Source organism: Orussus abietinus, unplaced genomic scaffold (genome assembly GCF_000612105.2).
Source record: "Orussus abietinus isolate OABI.00-Male unplaced genomic scaffold, Oabi_2.0 scaffold36, whole genome shotgun sequence".
NCBI classification, from domain to species: domain Eukaryota; kingdom Metazoa; phylum Arthropoda; class Insecta; order Hymenoptera; family Orussidae; genus Orussus; species Orussus abietinus.
In genome coordinates, this window is record NW_019394241.1 from 236,470 (window position 1) to 254,242 (window position 17,773).

General features: G+C 37.2%; 1 protein-coding gene across 1 annotated transcript; it reads right to left on the reverse strand.

Annotated features, from left to right (window-relative positions):
* Positions 1-2,228: 2,228 nt before the first annotated feature.
* On the reverse strand, positions 2,229-13,957 carry LOC105703814 (neuropeptides capa receptor). The gene is made up of 7 exons (XM_012432504.1): positions 13,843-13,957; positions 7,742-7,832; positions 5,950-6,146; positions 5,157-5,399; positions 3,415-3,715; positions 2,538-2,704; positions 2,229-2,341 (listed from the first exon to the last, which is right to left on the reverse strand). The coding sequence occupies exons 1-7, from the start codon at positions 13,940-13,942 to the stop codon at positions 2,229-2,231; spliced, it is 1,212 nt and encodes a 403-aa protein (XP_012287927.1). The 5' UTR covers positions 13,943-13,957.
* Between the last annotated feature and the right edge of the window lie 3,816 nt (positions 13,958-17,773).

The following is a 17,773-nucleotide window of genomic DNA, read 5'->3' on the forward strand; positions in this document are numbered from 1 at the left end:
GTGCTACTAGGGAATTGCTTCAACCCTTGTGTAAATTATTTAAAAAAAAATATTTATATATAGTAATAGTAGGAAAAATGAGATGTCCTGGATTAAAACGACTTAGTTGACTCGATAGCAACCTCGAAGCATTTCCGTGGAAAACGTATCCTCCACAAACTGGGCTTGGGGCACTCCTGTTCATCCGCACCGAGTTATTCGGCTTCCAGTAAATCGCTGTCGTAATTTCACAAGCGTGGCAATAACTCCCAAATCGAATCGCTCCTCCTCCGGGTTCAATTTTACCCGTTTAGTTGTATTCCGTCCGCGTGTGCGGTTACGAGGATTCCCTCTAGTTATTGGACATCACACGAAGCCGACTTTGTAGTGTCCGATAATACCCATGAATGTCTAATTCAGATCCGGGGGCATCGCGATTGATAGCACAAAGCCAGGAGTGCGACTCGCGGCTCGATATATGAATCTATTAATTTTTTTTTCTTTTTTTCTTTCATCTTATAGGATATATCCTGAACACTTTATGGGACAATTTTGCAGAGACTCGAGATTGAATAATGCTAATGTTTTTAATATACCGGTGGTTGATGCGACCGTAATCCCAAGAGTTATGCTATGCTGATCGTACTTTAAATGTCTGAATTTTCATTCGATTCTTATGTACACTTTACACGTACTGAATAGAGAAAAAATTACTTGGTACTTTAAAATGTATGGAAGCAAGCCCTCTCTCCTGGAAATGAATCGAGCCACGTATCGCAAGGTTTTGCCTTTTTTCTCTGATATTCTGATAAATGGAAAGTAATAAGGCTCGAAGGAAAGAAAGATTTAAAATGCTATGCTGATCGTACTTTAAATGTCTGAATTTTCATTCGATTTTTATGTATACTTTACACGTACTGAATAGAGAAAAAATGACTTTTAAAATATAAGGAAGCAAGCCCTCTCTCCTAGAAATGAATCGAGCCACGTATCGCAAGATTTTGCCTTTTTTTCTCTGACATTCTGATAAGTGGAAAGTAATAAGGCTCGAAGGAAAATGCTATGCTGATCGTACTTTAAATGTCTGAATTTTCATTCGATTTTTATGTACACTTTACACGTACTGAATAGAGAAAAAGTTACTTGGTACTTTAAAATGTATGGAAGCAAGCCCTCTCGTCTGGAAATCAATCGAGCCACGTATCGCAAAATTATGCCTTTTTTCTGATATTCTAATAAATGGAAAGTAATAAGGCTCGAAGGAAAGAAGGATTTAAAATACAGCACATTTATTTCTTAATAATGCTTACACTTAAGCCTGCTCCATGAAGCATAATTTAGGTGCAACAGCCACATTGAGAAGAACTCTTAGTGATTAAGTGAATGTTCAACGTGTCCGCTTAGACAAGGAATATCCTACGGCATACCAATTATATTGATATTGGAATTCGGAAGACTTATATCTTTCCTTTTAGGAAAAGGAATTAACGTACTAAAAGTGATAAAAATGACCGTATGGGCAGTACTTACTTAGTTTATCATATTTTCAGGTCTTTGTTGACGTTTATGCACGCCTTACAATCAATGTTAACTAAAAAATCATCCTGAGAAACTAAGAATCCCCCAAATGTTTAATTTGATCTTGACATTTTTAATCGGGAAGAGAATCCTCCGTATTGCCATGGTGTAGCAATTGAGACGCAGGTCTGGATTAAATTGGATTGATCCCCATCATGGAAATTACTGAAGCAGAAACTCAAAGCGTCTGCAGTAAACTAGATTCTCGCTGCTTGGATATCTGGATGGTCTGGATTATTTTGTAACATTCAGCCAAAGTTGCTCCCTGAAGTTTCCATCTCGACTGCTCACATCCTTCTTTATTAAAGAGTTTCCTGGGTCGTGCGAGAATAGTATCAAAGATTCGGCACGACAAGACACTGAGAAGAAATTACATGAAAAGCAAGATGTCAAGGTACCTTGACATTTAACAGGATCAGTTTACCCTCCATAAGATTACACTGTTCCGTTTTAACCCTTTGAACACGGAGCCATTTCGACATACGGGCGAAATTCCTCTGACCGTGCAGGCAATATTGGACCAAACATCGGGCGCCTTTAGGCGCTCTTGAGTAGCCAAAGGGTTAATCACAAACGCGGAATCCTTCCATCTCCTTAACACGATCAACTATACACGAGCGTCATTTCCATGGATAAAATCATCATCGCAGCTATAATGAATGGCTTAACGTTTAAATGAGAGTCTCCTTCGTTGCGCAGTTACGACATCCTGGCACAGGACCCGAATGCCCATGAAGAAAGGACTCGTATAAAATCACATCGGTGGAACATAAGCTCGGGGTACCTGCAATCAAGGATTCGTTTAGAAACCTGACTTCTCCGATTTTAGAACAATTTTTATGTGACTTGCTCCGCCATCGATCTTGATTTCATATTTATACGATCATTTGGCTAAATACGGATCTGTATACGCTAATTACGACGGCTCACTTTAAGGATCAGAATAAAATAAAATAAAAATAAATAAATTCACGACTCACCTGACGGCGCGATTTTCTCGGACGCGTGACATCTTGTTCGGCCATTTGTTGACCTGACCAACACCGAAGACTTCTTCAACATCGGTTTACACAGATTCTCCTCGTTCTTTGTGGACACCCTCTCGAAAGGACAGACGATTTCTGGTTTCTGGCCAACGCTGTGAACACTTTTCACAAGGTGTATTATGTCGAAAGGTTGTTATATCCTATGTCCACGTTACATTAATTGAAATTTCATCCGTTTTCATGATTACGCTATGTATGCATACGAAAAATGTGCACAACCCTCTATAACCCAAGTTTTCTTATGCCAAGAAAAAGTTGATACAACGTGAAACTTTCAAGTATTAACGTCCCGATATTATCTATTTGCTTATAAACGTACCATTTATGTACATTGCAATAAATTGTAACTTTATAAAGATATTCCTTGGTTACAAAGAAGTGGGGCAATAATGAGGTGCTACATTAACGTTTGCAGGAGAAATTTAGTAAGGCTTAAAAATATCGATGTAAGGGGGTGACTTCAAAGACATGCAACGTTATAGAGGGTTAATTTAGTTTTATATTGCTCCGAAATGTCAGGAAAATATTTTCAACGATTTTACATCGTCTTAGGTAGAAATAGATGATGTCAACAAGATTTCTAGAACCCACTTCTGCCGATCGAAGTAAGGGGGTGACTTCAAAGACGTGTTTCGTTATAGAGGGTTTAGTTTCATATTGCTCCGAAATGTCAGGAAAATATTTTCAAGGATTTTACATCCTCTTGGATCGAAAAAGATGATGTCAAGAAGATTTCTAGAGCCCAGTTCTGCCTGCTTCGAATTAGAAAATCGAAAAAGATATTCGAGTATACTCATACATCGGAGCTTACTTTGTACTACGATCGTTGTTACCCTCTCTGCTTGAGCTGGCCCTAACGCTGCTGATGTTCCTCCTGAGCGAGGGACTCCCCGTCGAGCAGCAGAGAGTCTGCTTGAAAGCGCTTCTGTAGTTGGCGCTCATCACGTTGTAGAGAATAGGATTGACGGTGGTGCTAAAGTAATAGAAGTACCCAGTTAGGGGGTAAAGCCACCTGTTAATATCCTCGAAGGTTGCCGCTGACGCGTAGACGTAGAGAAGCCTCTGCGCGTGGAAAGGAGCCCAGCAGAAGAAGAAAGTGACCACAACGGCACCTTGGTGAGCAATAAAATGAGAAGATAAATATTAAATCCCCGAAGTAAGAGTTAAATCTTAAAAATAACACAAATCCTAGACATCCGTATGGGACTCTCATTGTTCCCTACGGAGACTCTTATAATCGTCAGGAAGGAAAAGATTTTCGTTACCGTCTGGAATTAAATTGAAAATGGAAAGCAATCGGTACAGGGAGTCCTAGAGGGAACTCCCGAAGCGTTGAAATTGGTGATGCGAAATAATGTGACAAAGTGAACGACGCTCATCCAGATGAGAACAACTTCGCCAGTTAAGCCAAGATGTCGACGGAAGAACAGAACTGTTCAGAGAACATCCTGAGAGTCAGCAGCTAACCCTAGTAGCATAGAATAATTTCTAAATATTTCTCCGTAATATTTGCTAAATATCTCAAGCGACAGATTTTTTAAGATCTCTTGTAGATTTCATTCGAAGATATTTAAAACATTTCTTGAAAATCTCAATGACATATTTAGTTTCAATAATTCATAAACATATAGAGAAATTATATTTTTTAACTTAACATAATAAAAATATATTTTTTACTTCACGACTATTATCGGACACTTCATTTGGTATAAAAAAACACGAGAAATTTTTCTAATATTTTCGTTCCGCTATTTAATTATGGGAGCAAAACGTGTGATTTTGATTCTAAATATTTTTAAAACGTTTATCATGTATTCGGCAGACAATATTTAAAAAATACTTGTATTAAAATCAAACGAAATGTTTTGTATATCTGATAGAAAAATATTATGAAAACACATGGAGCTAATATTATATAAGTATTATAGAGACAATATTCTAAAGTAAACGTTTTGCAAATATTTCAAATGTGTGCTAATATTTAGATATTTCTTTCACTTGCACCATGCTTTTTTATACCACCTAAACGTTTGAACTATTAGTTTATTTATAGCTAATGATACCGTAACCACGAAAGTGACTTGTTTCTCCAAAGAGGTAATAAAATTTACAGCTGACGATTTAACACACATTATACGTGTATGAAAGATCGGATTTGTGCTGCGGTTATTCTTAAATGGGAAGTATGCACGTGAACTAAAAGTAATGTCCAACGTACGTAAATCAAGCGAAATATGAAGAGAAAGAAAATGAAGAGAGAAAGAGAGAGTCGGAAAGATTTATTTGCCTGGAGTTGCGAGGGTTTTAAAATCTTTCCAATGCGACGAATTTCACCGAAAAAATGTTCGACCATGTGATGGAATATTCTCTATGGAACATGTTATTCCTATAAAACATTGTATACAGTCGAAAAATGAAATATTTCGTTCAGTATAAATGCACTCAGTACATTATTTAAACTTTATATAATAACTATTGTTCTTACATAACATATTATAAAGAAATATTTTGCAAGGCAGAGAGCTAAGGAACAAGATAAAAAAGTCAACTTACTGAGCATCTTAGTGATAGTACTTCGCGATTGGGCTTGTCTCGTTTCCCCGTGGATGGAGCCTTCGATTGTACGATCAAACACATTTTCATGGATTTTAAGTCCCATTTTTATGTACAGCACCATTATCAGGACCAGTGGTACTAAGAAGAATAGAAAACAACTGACTTCATACAGAGGGAAGTCCGGCAAATTGTGCCATAACAATGCGCATATTGCCGAATCCTCGGACTTCCTGGTCGATCCTAAAAAGAGAGTCATAAAATGAAATAAAATACGTATAAATAAGTAACACTATTTCCCTACGTTTAGACAGCAAAAATAATATCTTTGATATTGAACACACATTGTCATATGTATCAGGGTGACAATTGGGTACAAGATACGAAACATATGTAGATACTAATTGCTGCACTTCACATATCTGCATCCCTTTCATGCAGTACTGATTTAGCCCACTTAATTTTGTTATCATGTGACATAATTTAATGTGGTACTTATAGTCAAAGTATTTCTTGTTACGATAAACTTTACTCCGGTATTGCATCGATTTCTTCGCGTTTACATTCAACTTCCCTCCGTGAAAGATGTACTTATCAGGAAAATAAAACAGTTTTAAGAAGTAATTTCCTGTACACTTAAAAGATGTCAAGCTAGTAAGTCATGAAGCGTTTATCGTACCCACATTGAATGTGGGAGCTAAAAACAATTTATTGAAGTAGTAAAAAGCGTGATCTATCTTTGATAAAAATGCGTTTGGATATTTCTTTGGTTTGCTTGGTAATATCTACTTACCTAGTGGATATAGCACGTAATTAACGTTGATAAAAATCGCAATAGGCAGAGCAAAGACCAGTGCTATCAACCATACAGCTATGATGAAGCATATCGCCCTCTTAGTGCTCATCACGAACATGAGCAGTGGGTAACAAATGGCAAGATACCTTTCCACCGAGAAGACCACTATCGTTAATACGGAGACGTATGAAGACCTTGAAAATGTGGTACAAGAAATATGACTCGGACAACTGAAATTCCTTCATCGGTTCCAAACTCCCCTTAAACTCTTATTTCGCGCGAACGACCAGCGTGCGAGTAGTCACATTTCGTCGATTCTTGTCGAAATATTTTAATTCTATTATGCCTTTAAAAAATTAAAGCATCTCTTGTAAATTTTTTCCGCGCAATTCGGTTTGGAGTATACGACAAAGAAATCATTCCCAAAAATATGGAACCATTTTGCGTTAGAAATACTCAAGTATCAGAATAAATTCTGTCGCTTGAAACCATAATTAATAGACTTATATACATGATACATCTCTTATATGCTTTTAAAATTCAATAAAAATGGAGTCATTCCACCCAGATTTATGTACCTACAGTGACTTGAGGATAATCGAAGTCTTGCCACGATGCATGAACTTTAATTGAATTAATGTTGTTCGCATCGGGAAATTTACTAATTAATTTAGCTGTTGACGCTCTTGTTTCAGGAACACGTACTCGAGTTAATTATTTATCTACGGATCAGTGAATTTACACTTCGTTTAAGGGAGCTTGTCTTTCCGCAATAATTAATAATCTTCTCAGAGTGAAGAGATTGTTCTTTGAGTCATTATAAATGTAAGGAAAGTAAATGTTTCCAAGTAAGCAGAAGTTCCATATAGTCTGTTGATTTAGCCTTTCCCTGCTGTAAAATCGGTAACACTTATCTTATGTATCTTAAATAGGTGAAAGTGCTACTGTTGGCCTAGAAAAGTGGTTACAGTCAGACAAGATAAGAACCAGCACCTATAATAAAGACTTTCGTGAACATGTAAAATTATAACCCTTCGCAATTACAACACCGTAAAAAAGGCTCAGCTGCCCAGAAAGTGACTTATAATTAGAACACAATCAAGGTGGAGGAAATACTGCACCGTTTACAGTTGCACTGACCTTCAACTAACGTGTACATCATTTCTGAAATTATAGTCTGTAATTTTGAAAAACGTTCGTATCTGTACAGCGGCGCACACGAATGCTTCCTCTATGGATATGCCTTTACCAGAATAAAAAAGAAAGACATTCGTGTCCGCCAGGATACAAGTCATCCATGAGTCCATAAATTCTAGTAATTGAAGCGATTGATCATTTTAATTTAGATTTATTAAAAATGAATGCTTCCAAGTGTCGCAAAATGAAAACAAAAGGCACGCAATATTTTACTCTAACAATTGTGCTCCCAGATGTTCATGAATTAACACGTCCTTACAACTGTACGATTTTTTTCCTAATGTCCTAATCACTTTATTTTCCCTCCAAATACTCCAATGGCACACATTATTTGGGAATGTTTTCTTTTCACCCCAGCATTGTTTAATACAGTGATTACTCGAACACTCTTGATACATTTACTCCCTGGGGAGTATGAATGAAAAACGCTTAACGTGCCGTAAAAGATATTCGTATATTGAAAGGATTTGATACGTCCAGTAAATCTGTCAATTTTTTCCTTCTTTTTTAATTGTCCGTCCCAGATGAGCTACTTTATCCTTTAAGTATCGAACTCTTTTTACGGATTTTATCGTCCTATTTCTGAACTCACATCTCCGAGACATACGCTCGCAGCTTACACAAGCCAACCCCAAGCTTAAAGGGGTATTGCTGCCAGAAGGTGCTCAACTCGCTAGGTAGACCTGAAACAATTATTGCATTCTTAAGTAACACCAACTACCCAGAAAATTATCTTCGATGTGGATTTTAACCTGTTAATCGGGGAATTAACTTTTGTACAACTCGTTTTTCAATGGGGAATCTCGTTACACCCAATTAACTGGTCAAAGAAAGATGCGAACAACCGACAAGTATTATATAAAGGGATGAGATAAGTAGATTGATCAAAGTTTAATAAGCAAGGTTTTGATAAACAATACCTAAGGTCGTGAACGGACCCTAGTACCATAGAATAATTTCTAAATATTTCTTTCTAATTTTTGCTAAATATCTCAAGCGACGGTTTTTTTAAGATTTCATTCGAAGATATTTGAAATATTTCATGAAAATNTGAAACTAAATATGTCATTGAGATTTTCACGAAATATTTCAAATATCTTCGAATGAAATCTACAAGAGATCTTAAAAAAATCTGTCGCTTGAGATATTTAGCAAAGGTTGCAAAGAAATATTTATAAATTATTCTATGCTACTATTTATCCGAAACATTGTTTTTCTATGGCTGCCCCGTTTATAAGAATGACCACGCGAGGTCACCAATAAATTAGCATCTTCTAACGAGGCACCGATAAATTTCCATCTTACGAGGCACACCCTAACTGCAAAGTGCATTTCCCTTCGTGTTTACATACATTAAAACCTCATGCGCACATTTTATCCGATAACTAGTCGGACTATAAGGAGAAGCAATTTGAAAATTGATATAAAAACTTCTTCCACTCGATACATATTTCACTTTGACAGATTCAGCGTTGACGGCAAAAGAACAAAGAGCTGAACTATATTTTTTACCCCTACTTATCCTATTGCACGAAGTGCTCTTACTACGGGGATTTTGATTCCTTCAATATCATCGAATTTATCAAAAGTAGAAAGGATAGGTCTGATCAAAAAAGTTATTTTTTCTCCCCCTTTGCATTCGGTTTTAACGTTGTTCGTGTAGTGCTGACGTGGCTCATTTTTTCAGTAACAAATGCAACACCATCCCAAAAGTTGGTTGAAACGTTCGTCGATGTATGAATTAATTTTATTGGTAGATTATCATAAGAAAGGTGCAAGTCGGTTATTATTCTTCAATGATGGTTATACAAATTGTCTACAGATAGGTCGCGCTTTCGCCTACGCATACAAAAGTTGTGTTCAACGGGACGATCGATTGGATCGATGAGCAAACAACCGGATGTAATTGAAACAAGTAAACGAACGAGCTGAAATGAACTCTCGTAGAGCCGTTTGGACTGGGTTTAAGTGTCTAGGGACGAGCTCGGTAAAGTCAGGGCGTTTCCACCCTTTCGATCGTAACCTGACCGTTGTGAGAGTTTACAAGAATACTGCAGCGACTCTTCTAGCTACTGCTAGAAACACGTGGTCTTCATTTAGAATGTCCACCCTTGAAATTTACGAGAATTTGCACGGTGTTATGACCACGGCAATTTACTCATCAAACCTGACATCATAAAATAGGCGCATCGGTGACGTTAATTATGCACGNCGATATTCGTTATGTAGAAAATATAGGACAAATATTTTGTGCTACTAGGGAAGCTTTTTCGTAATGAGCAGTGAATCTACCTCTGTTATATAAAGAATGATTTATCGAGGATATTTGGTCTACGATGCTGCGACACAACTCGACGAAAAAAATTCTTTATCTCACGGTTTGCCCTTAGCAAAAATCGTGAATTAATACCAAGCATACGGTTAATTAACCGTAATCCCATTTTCACTCACGAAAGCTAGTAAAATCCTCCTAAGAATATGCGGAAATCCTTTTCAATCCATCTTCATGAAAATTCTAATCACTCTGCAGCGATCGCACGGCTTAACATAGTGTTCAGTGTTGATAAACTCGTAACCGGTCATTTGCATTTAATCGACAAACATATATTTTAAGAAATGTAAATTAAGTTGTACATTAAATTTGATTTTACGTATACATCATTGGTTAGTGAAAAATGTAATTGTAATCAGCATTATGCCCACCTTCTCTTAACATGTTAATTAGTTAAAACGCAATATAAACGAAAGGACGTACGCCGGCATTCGTAAATAAATAAAAGTAATATCTCGAGCACCGAAATTAATTTACCTCGAAATGTAGGAATTTTTAAAATCATACCAATATGATACAATCTGCCCCGTAATTTAATATCAAGTACCACCGATAAGAAACTAAGTCTTCTATTGATTTCTTAGGAATGCTCAAAATCGAGCACTGAACAAAAGTAAACGTCAGGTGGGCAAAATGGATACGATAAAAGCTACGTATTTGTCATATCCAATTTAAACATTCCAGAGTTAAAACTTGTTGCGCCGTAAATTCTCGAAGACAAGTTTTTATATCGCATTTACGAATGGCTGCAAACCGGGAACATTTCCGAGCCATGATCGCAATTAATGAAAGCTACACAACCCAGGATGATATACGAGTTAAATGGCCGTTGCACCAAGAGGGAAAACTGCGGATAAAATATATAAAAGGGGGAAAAAAAATGTAGAATGAAACTACCCTAGTAATACAAAATATTTGTCCTATATCTTCTATATATTTAACGAATATCGTACATTTTGTAAATATTTACCAGACATTTGAAATATTTACAAAACGTTTACTTTAGAATATTATCCCTATAATATTTATATAATATTACCTGCATGTGCTTTCATAATATTTTTCATACACATACAAATCTATTTCCGAATACCGCGAACATACTGTATCGAAATTCGCCTTTCGCGCATGTTCCTTTGATATTTAATCGTTTCCTTCGTAATTTCTGGATATCCGTTTCATCAAGACTGTCGGTAACAAAGAGGATTTAATTAATAATATTAATATAATCGCACGACGGGTCAGAGTTTGCAAAAAAACATACAAATCTATTTCCGAATACCGCGAGCATACTGTATCGAAATTCGCCTTTCGCGAATGTTCCTTTGATATTTAATCGTTTCCTTCATAATTTCTGGATATCCGTTTCATCAAGACTGTCGGTAACAAAGAGCTTATCACACCATTGATACCATTGATGCCGAAGTAGGTGAGAAGCTCGGTCGTTATATGCGATGTAAGGTCCAGGTCGGTCGACGGCTAACTTAGGGAAATCGATTTCTGTTTCTGAATCGCGTCCTGGACGCGCAATTAGTCGGCATTGTTTCGGATCCGCTCGACATCGGAGCGAGGAAATGACTTTATTTTCCACGAGCCGGATGGATTTCGTGAAAAATTACGCTCCTACGAGGTCCGTAAAAGCTCGATCGGTGACTTCGGTCCCATTTCGACCGCGAGATCCGAAGAGCATGGGCCGAGTAAACCGATGAAAACTTCGCAAAGGCGGGCACTCACGGTCGTTACTTCCACTGGGCCATGTGCCCCCTTCCATGTATTTACTCGTCCCCGTGTGCCCGTCCTACGAGTTTACGGGGGTATGAAAAACGTACGGAGAGTCGGGCGAGAGGGAAACCCGCACTCGGAAAGATTCCCATATATTATCCTAAAGGATTCACCATTGCGGATCCATTAAGGTGAAGTGAAACACGTCGAGGAACTTGATCGACGTCGATAAAAAAGATTTTTCTAAATGCCCTACGTAGCCGACGTTTGTTTTTATATCGACAGCTGTGTCGAATTATATTGGGTATTGTACCAAATGGCATACTCCACCAGTCGTTTTCGTACAATAATTATAAAGAAATCGAAGTAAGACTCCAGAAATCCTCAGGATTCATGGTTTCTGGAGCCTTAATTGACTGCAAAAAGACCCCCTGCGCCATCTGTGATTTCCAGGTCAATTAAATTTTCACTCCGAGACCTCGTATTCCCATCGTTTTAGCATAGAAGCGCATACAACACTTTTTTTGCCTTTATCCCGTTGAAATGCGAGTTTATCGACTACCAGAGTGTTCTAAATTGTCGTAAAATTGTCCTGACCCTTTCTATTTTCATCCAAATTTTGAATATGTCAGAATAATTCTTAAATCATCACGAGTCATGTGTCAAAGTTTCGGACAGTTTGGTCTGATACCCTTAAAAAAAGTGTTGTATTCAAATCGACTGATTTGAAAGAGGTTTCACTTCACCTTAATACGACACGAGGAGTAAACACCTTTAACCCTGGATTGCTTATTGAGAGATCACTTAAACTCTTTAACGGAAATGGGAAAATATATTTTCCCTTTCCTATTCATAATAAACTAATGTTTTATGATCAAATGCCGATTGTCACTATCAGCATGAAACCCTTCGGTTATCAAAATCAACTTAGAAGAAAACCAACTTCATTGTATTACTTCTGATATTCTTTTATGGTTAAATTAATAATATCAATAATAAAAAATAATCTTGTTAATGCGTGGGTGCGTTGTTTACATCGGTCGTACTGGTACGGTGGTTAATTATAACTCTAAAATATATTTACAAAGAAATTTACTGCAATTCAAAGGGTCTAACTATGAAATATTTGTTAAGGCAGGAGATCGAAGTTATTTAGTTGCTTTTTCTTTTTGGCTTCATTACATGGTATGGCTAAACAATGGACAGTGGGTTCGGGCCATGCACAGAATACGTTAATATATCAGGGGGATATCAACTAGCGAATGGGGAGGATACGCGCGTTTGAACACCAAACGCATTTCTGCACTTCAAGCTCTATCTGTGTACGTATGTACGAGAGCGTTGCTTTAAAGCTGCAGTGTAGAAAGTAATTGCAGCTTCCGAATGATCGGACCAGCTGATGCTACAAAGCTTGATTGGAAACAAACCGACATAGCAGGAGTCGAAATCACCACCGACAATACCCCTATTTTGTTGATAAATTGATAAAAGTTGATATCGTTACTTCGGATCTTAACGCGGAGATGCTCTAAGAAATTTCACTGTATACGGCCGACTCGGGAAACAGTTGCTTTCAATTGCACTGCCAGAGGAATAGTAGCATCCTAAAGTATCACTTGAAAGATGAAATCTGCCGACATCTCTTCGGGATGATGGGGCTTGTTACGAGGCACGTAGGTGGAAACTTATTAAAGTAAGATTTAATAGTCTAAGACCGTCGAGCAACTTTTATGTACCAACCCTAGTAGCCTAGAATAATTTCTAAATATTTCATTCCAGTCTAAGACCGTCGAGCAACTTTTATGTNATTCTAAAGTAAACGTTTTGCAAATATTTCAAATGTCTGGTAAATATTTACAAAATGTAGGATATTCATTAAATATATAGAAAATATAGGACAAATATTTTGTGCTACTAGAGAAGTTAACCGAGTTAGTTCAATGGTGTAACTTATGATGAGATTGTTCTAATAATTTATGTGATTTTCATGTGTACAGACAATATTCAGAAATTTAAAAAAAAATTCAGGATGATGATTTTTATTTCCTATTTCGCGAAAAGGAACCAAAACAAGTAATGAAACGTACTCATTGCTCAGACATCGCATCTCTCGTAAAGATGAGGAAAAGTTGACACTTGAAAAGTAATCTCGACATGACAAAGAGATCGAAAATATGATTAATATTACATTTTGCCAAGTATAGCAGACTAAAAGATGTCTCTGTATAGATGCCTAATAGAGGCAATGGAAAGTTATCTACAGGATGTCAGAAAATAAGTAGAAAGTGTTCATAAATTAAAAAATATAACCTATATATGTTTATAAATTCTTCGAATGAAATCTACAAGAAATCTTAATAAATCTGTCGCTCGAGATATTTAGCAATGATTACAAAAAAAATCTTTAGAAATTATTCTATGCTACAAGGGATGCGCCTCCTAACGTATCTGTTAATTCTAGGGTTAAATTTAAAATAACTAAAAGTTGTAAAACACCTAAAAGTGACCCTCTCCTAAAAAGAGATGCTCGCCAATTATTTAACTTTTATACAATGTACAGATTTACATTCTCGTTAAACACTTTCTCAGTAAAAATCTCCTTCCCTAAAGGTATGATCTCAAATGTATTGTAACCTTACCGAGAACGAGCATCATAAGATCGGAGACTGCCAAACTGAAGAGGTAATAATTAGTGGCAGTGTGCATCTCACGATTAGTCGTAATGACGATGCACGTCATAACGTTGCCAAAGACCCCTGTGACGAATATCGCGACATAAGCGAGGGTAATGGGGATGATAAATTCCAGTGAGTCGCGCTTGGGTCCCAGAACTTTAAACAAGTGTTCCTCCTCAGTTAGATTCAAGTACTCCGATACATTCTCTGGAGAGAATGGGATAATATTCGGCGACCCCATCACCGGATTCGAACAATCAAGTCACGTTCAAACTTTATTTCTATCTTATCAGATAGCGTAAGTTAACCTCCAACTAGCTGGTCCATAGCGATATCCTTTGCAATCGACCCGAAGGACAATCATTTGCAAATAGCTTGTTCGGTAACTTTTCCCGCCGGTCGATCTTCCAAAAACAGGATCGGTCGAATATCGATCCTCTTCATCGATCCAAATCGGTTAATCGTATCTGAAGTTTGTGCCTTGGTGATAAAATATTGGATAAAATGTTTTCGGCTTAACGTGTATTTTGCGGCAAATGCTTCACATGATATGTCGAGCCTCTCCCTTCCTAGCTCGCATTATCAGCTGATTGTCCTTATCGTGAGCCACGGTAACTTTCTTTGTCAGTTAGCAGGTGAGCATCCAAACTTATCAATTTCCACCCAAATCTCTGAATTAGTGATATTTTACATAATATGACCGTAATCATATTTTAACGAATTTCCTTAAACAGCTTCCTCCGCAATTAATGGCATCGGTTAAAATTTCCATAATTTCCCTTGATGATAAAATATTCAGTAAAATGTTTTCGGCTTAACGTGTCTTTTGCGGCAAGCCTCAAATCCTTCAAACGATATGTCGAGCCTCTTCCTTCCTAGCTCGCATTATCAGCTGATTATCCTTATCGTGAGCCACGGTAACTTTCTTTCTCAATTATCAGGTAAGCATCCAAACTCATCAATTTCCACCCAAATCTTAGATTTAGTGATATTTAACATAACGTGACCGTAATCATATTTTAAGGAAAGGCAGATCGCTAATGAATTTCCTTAAAAATTTCCAAAATATAACTAAACTCGCACTACTGTTTTTCCGATTAAGGTAACTGCCCTCGCACAACACCCAACTACATGCTGATCGGTTATCGATAGGTAATTTTCTTTTTAATTCTTTCCGCAATGTTCTCCCGTAGATGTCAGGCTACCTCTTTCAACTTCTACTTAATGTAGAAAATTTCAATGTAACGTGACATCTTTCGCAAATAGTATTTTATCGCGTTCTTGGACTTTCACTTCGATGGGCCACAACAATGTAGAGTAAACTAGCAAGGTAACAATCCAAGTTCCGACACCGATCGCACGGGCAGAGCTCCGCCGACTCGCGAAGCGCGCGGCTCGGCTGACCGCGCACGAGTGAGGGCAGGGATACGACCCTTAGCGGAGCAACCCTTCGCGACAGCTCCTGGCATTTCACCGACCACATATCCCGGCTTCCACGCAGCCGACGCTTAACTTCACCTCTCGATACGAGCAGCGGAAGTCAACGTTCGACCGCGTAAACGCTTCGGTATAAATATTACAGCTTCTCGTACGTATACACCCATAGAATTTTTTGCAAAAACGGAGAAAAATGAAAAGTCTAAATTTACAGAAGCCTATCCGTTGCAAACCTTTGTCGTAGACCGTTTAAAACTGCCCCATTAGCTAGGATTAATTTCGTTAACACTATTTCTACCAGGATTTTGTGTATACCTATTCCGACCAAAAGGTTTTGATGAGCTGGAGGAAAATGATACCGCTAAATAAATTTAAGAATTATTATACGAAGACTCAAAATATTAATTGAGAAAAAAATTATTATACTTTGAAAATAATTCCAAGTTAAAATTTTAAAAGGTGTCTTTTGACATCTTTGGTAGAAATAGTGAGTAATACATAGTAATTCCAAGTGACAATGTGTGTTAATATTGACAGCGATAAAACTGGTATATTTTAAGCATTAAAAGATAGTAGGTGCAGCGAAAGATATTTGTAGACGTTGAATACATATATTCTATGATTTTTGACTTGATGGAAAACGATCCACGAGTTGTTTAAATTAAATGGTACATTTCCCGTATTGGTTTTCATGAGATTCTTGTAATAATTGTTGAGGTATTTATTTATAAAAATGAACATTTTCTGGACTCTCCTTTCCTATATCCGTGCCATATCCTTCCGCGCATCTTCCAACGCGTAAACGGGAGAAGAGGGTGATATCTTTCTGATTTACACGCGCAGAAGGTGCGAAAAAGTGAAGTTACCATCTCCTATCTACCGGATATCGAACAAAATCTCCCGGGCATGAGTGAAATAGATTCGTATAATTTGGCGAAAGTGACAGTTTAAAATATATGGGGACATAATCCTTAACAGCGTGACTCTTTGCGGCAGTTATTGGCAACTATTGGCGATCGTAGCTTCCCTAGTAGCACAGAATAATTTCTAGATATTTTTTTCTAATCTTTGCTAAATATCACAAGCGACAGATTTTTAAAGATTTCTTGCAGATTTCATTCGAAGATATCCGAAACATTTGTTGAAAATCTCAATGGCATATTTAGTTTCAATAATTTATAAACATATATAGAAATTATATTTTTTAATTTATGAACATGTAATAAAAATACATGTTTTACTTCACGACTATTATCGGATACTTCCTCTGGTAGCATGAAACACGAGAAATTTTTCTAATATTTTCGTTCCGCTATTTCATTATGGGAGCAAAACGTGATTTTGATTTTAAATATTTTTAAAACGCTTATAACGTATTCAGTAGATAATATTAAAAAAAAAATACTTATATTAAAATGAAACGAAATGTTTTGTATATCTGTAAGAAACACATGGAACTAATAATGTACAAATATTATGAAAATAATATTCTTAAGTCAATATTTTGCAAATATTTCAAATGTCCGCTAAAGATGGGGTTGCAACGTTACAATGTACATATTCTCCTAAACTGCGATATTTCAATTCTTCGAACGTACCGCTTTTGCGAAATAAATTACTTTAAAAAAATTCCTAATTAATTGGAACAGATACAACAAAACCATTAGATCGCCGCGACATGTATCTACGTTGTTTGTCATACACGAGTTGAAACGAGAAAAAAAAAATGTGCACGGGGTGGTAAGGGATAAAGTATCCTAATCGCTGAATCCAAGGGAACGAAGGGCTTTGTTGCTCCTCGATTCTACCGATAAGAGGAATCGTATTTCTCCACAGGTTTGCCTTGGTCCTAAAGTACTTTTCGCTCGAATCAGCGTGTGCTTCGGCGCTTATCAAAATCCGCAGTAAGGTACGTGCAGCACCATCCGCTTTAAGGTACGAAAGTACGATTTACGGCATCGAACTTCTGACGCGTACGACTTCGTCGAATCGTTCCTATCCTCGCGCTTTTGCCTCGATTTAAATCCTCCCTTTCTCTCACTGCAAGTTTTCTCGCATCTCTCGCATGCAAGACCCGTGGAAAAGCCTGGGACGATCGTTCCGATCTCGTTTCGTGCCCTTTATTAGAACACGATAATCCGAATGGAGTCGAAGGGTCATGAATACACCGACATCCGAGAATCGATCGAGCTATACGATACAAACACGATCTCATGGATTCCCAATTTAGTCATCCGATTATCCGAACAGGACGAGATCGAGATTTATCCCGACGTTTTATAGCTTCCTTCGCGTTCACAAAGGAAGATTCACTACCGGAACGTTTACAAAACTTGTAACGCTACTTTGCGAAGTGTTTGTAGGTGCTTTAATCCAAAAGAAAGCCTAGTGATTGTTTGAGAAATTTCTTTGGTTTACAATACTTGTAATGCTACTTTGCGAAGAGTTTGTAGACCCT

Coding starts and splice junctions, on each gene's coding strand:
- LOC105703814 (XM_012432504.1), bottom strand. CDS start 13,942: ATGACGTGCATCGTCATTACGACTAATCGTGAGATGCACACTGCCACT. Junction 3,716..5,156: donor TACTATCACTAAGATGCTCA/GTAAGTTGACTT, acceptor TTGCTCACCAAG/GTGCCGTTGTGGTCACTTTC. Junction 2,705..3,414: donor AACAACGATCGTAGTACAAA/GTAAGCTCCGAT, acceptor CCTTGTGAAAAG/TGTTCACAGCGTTGGCCAGA.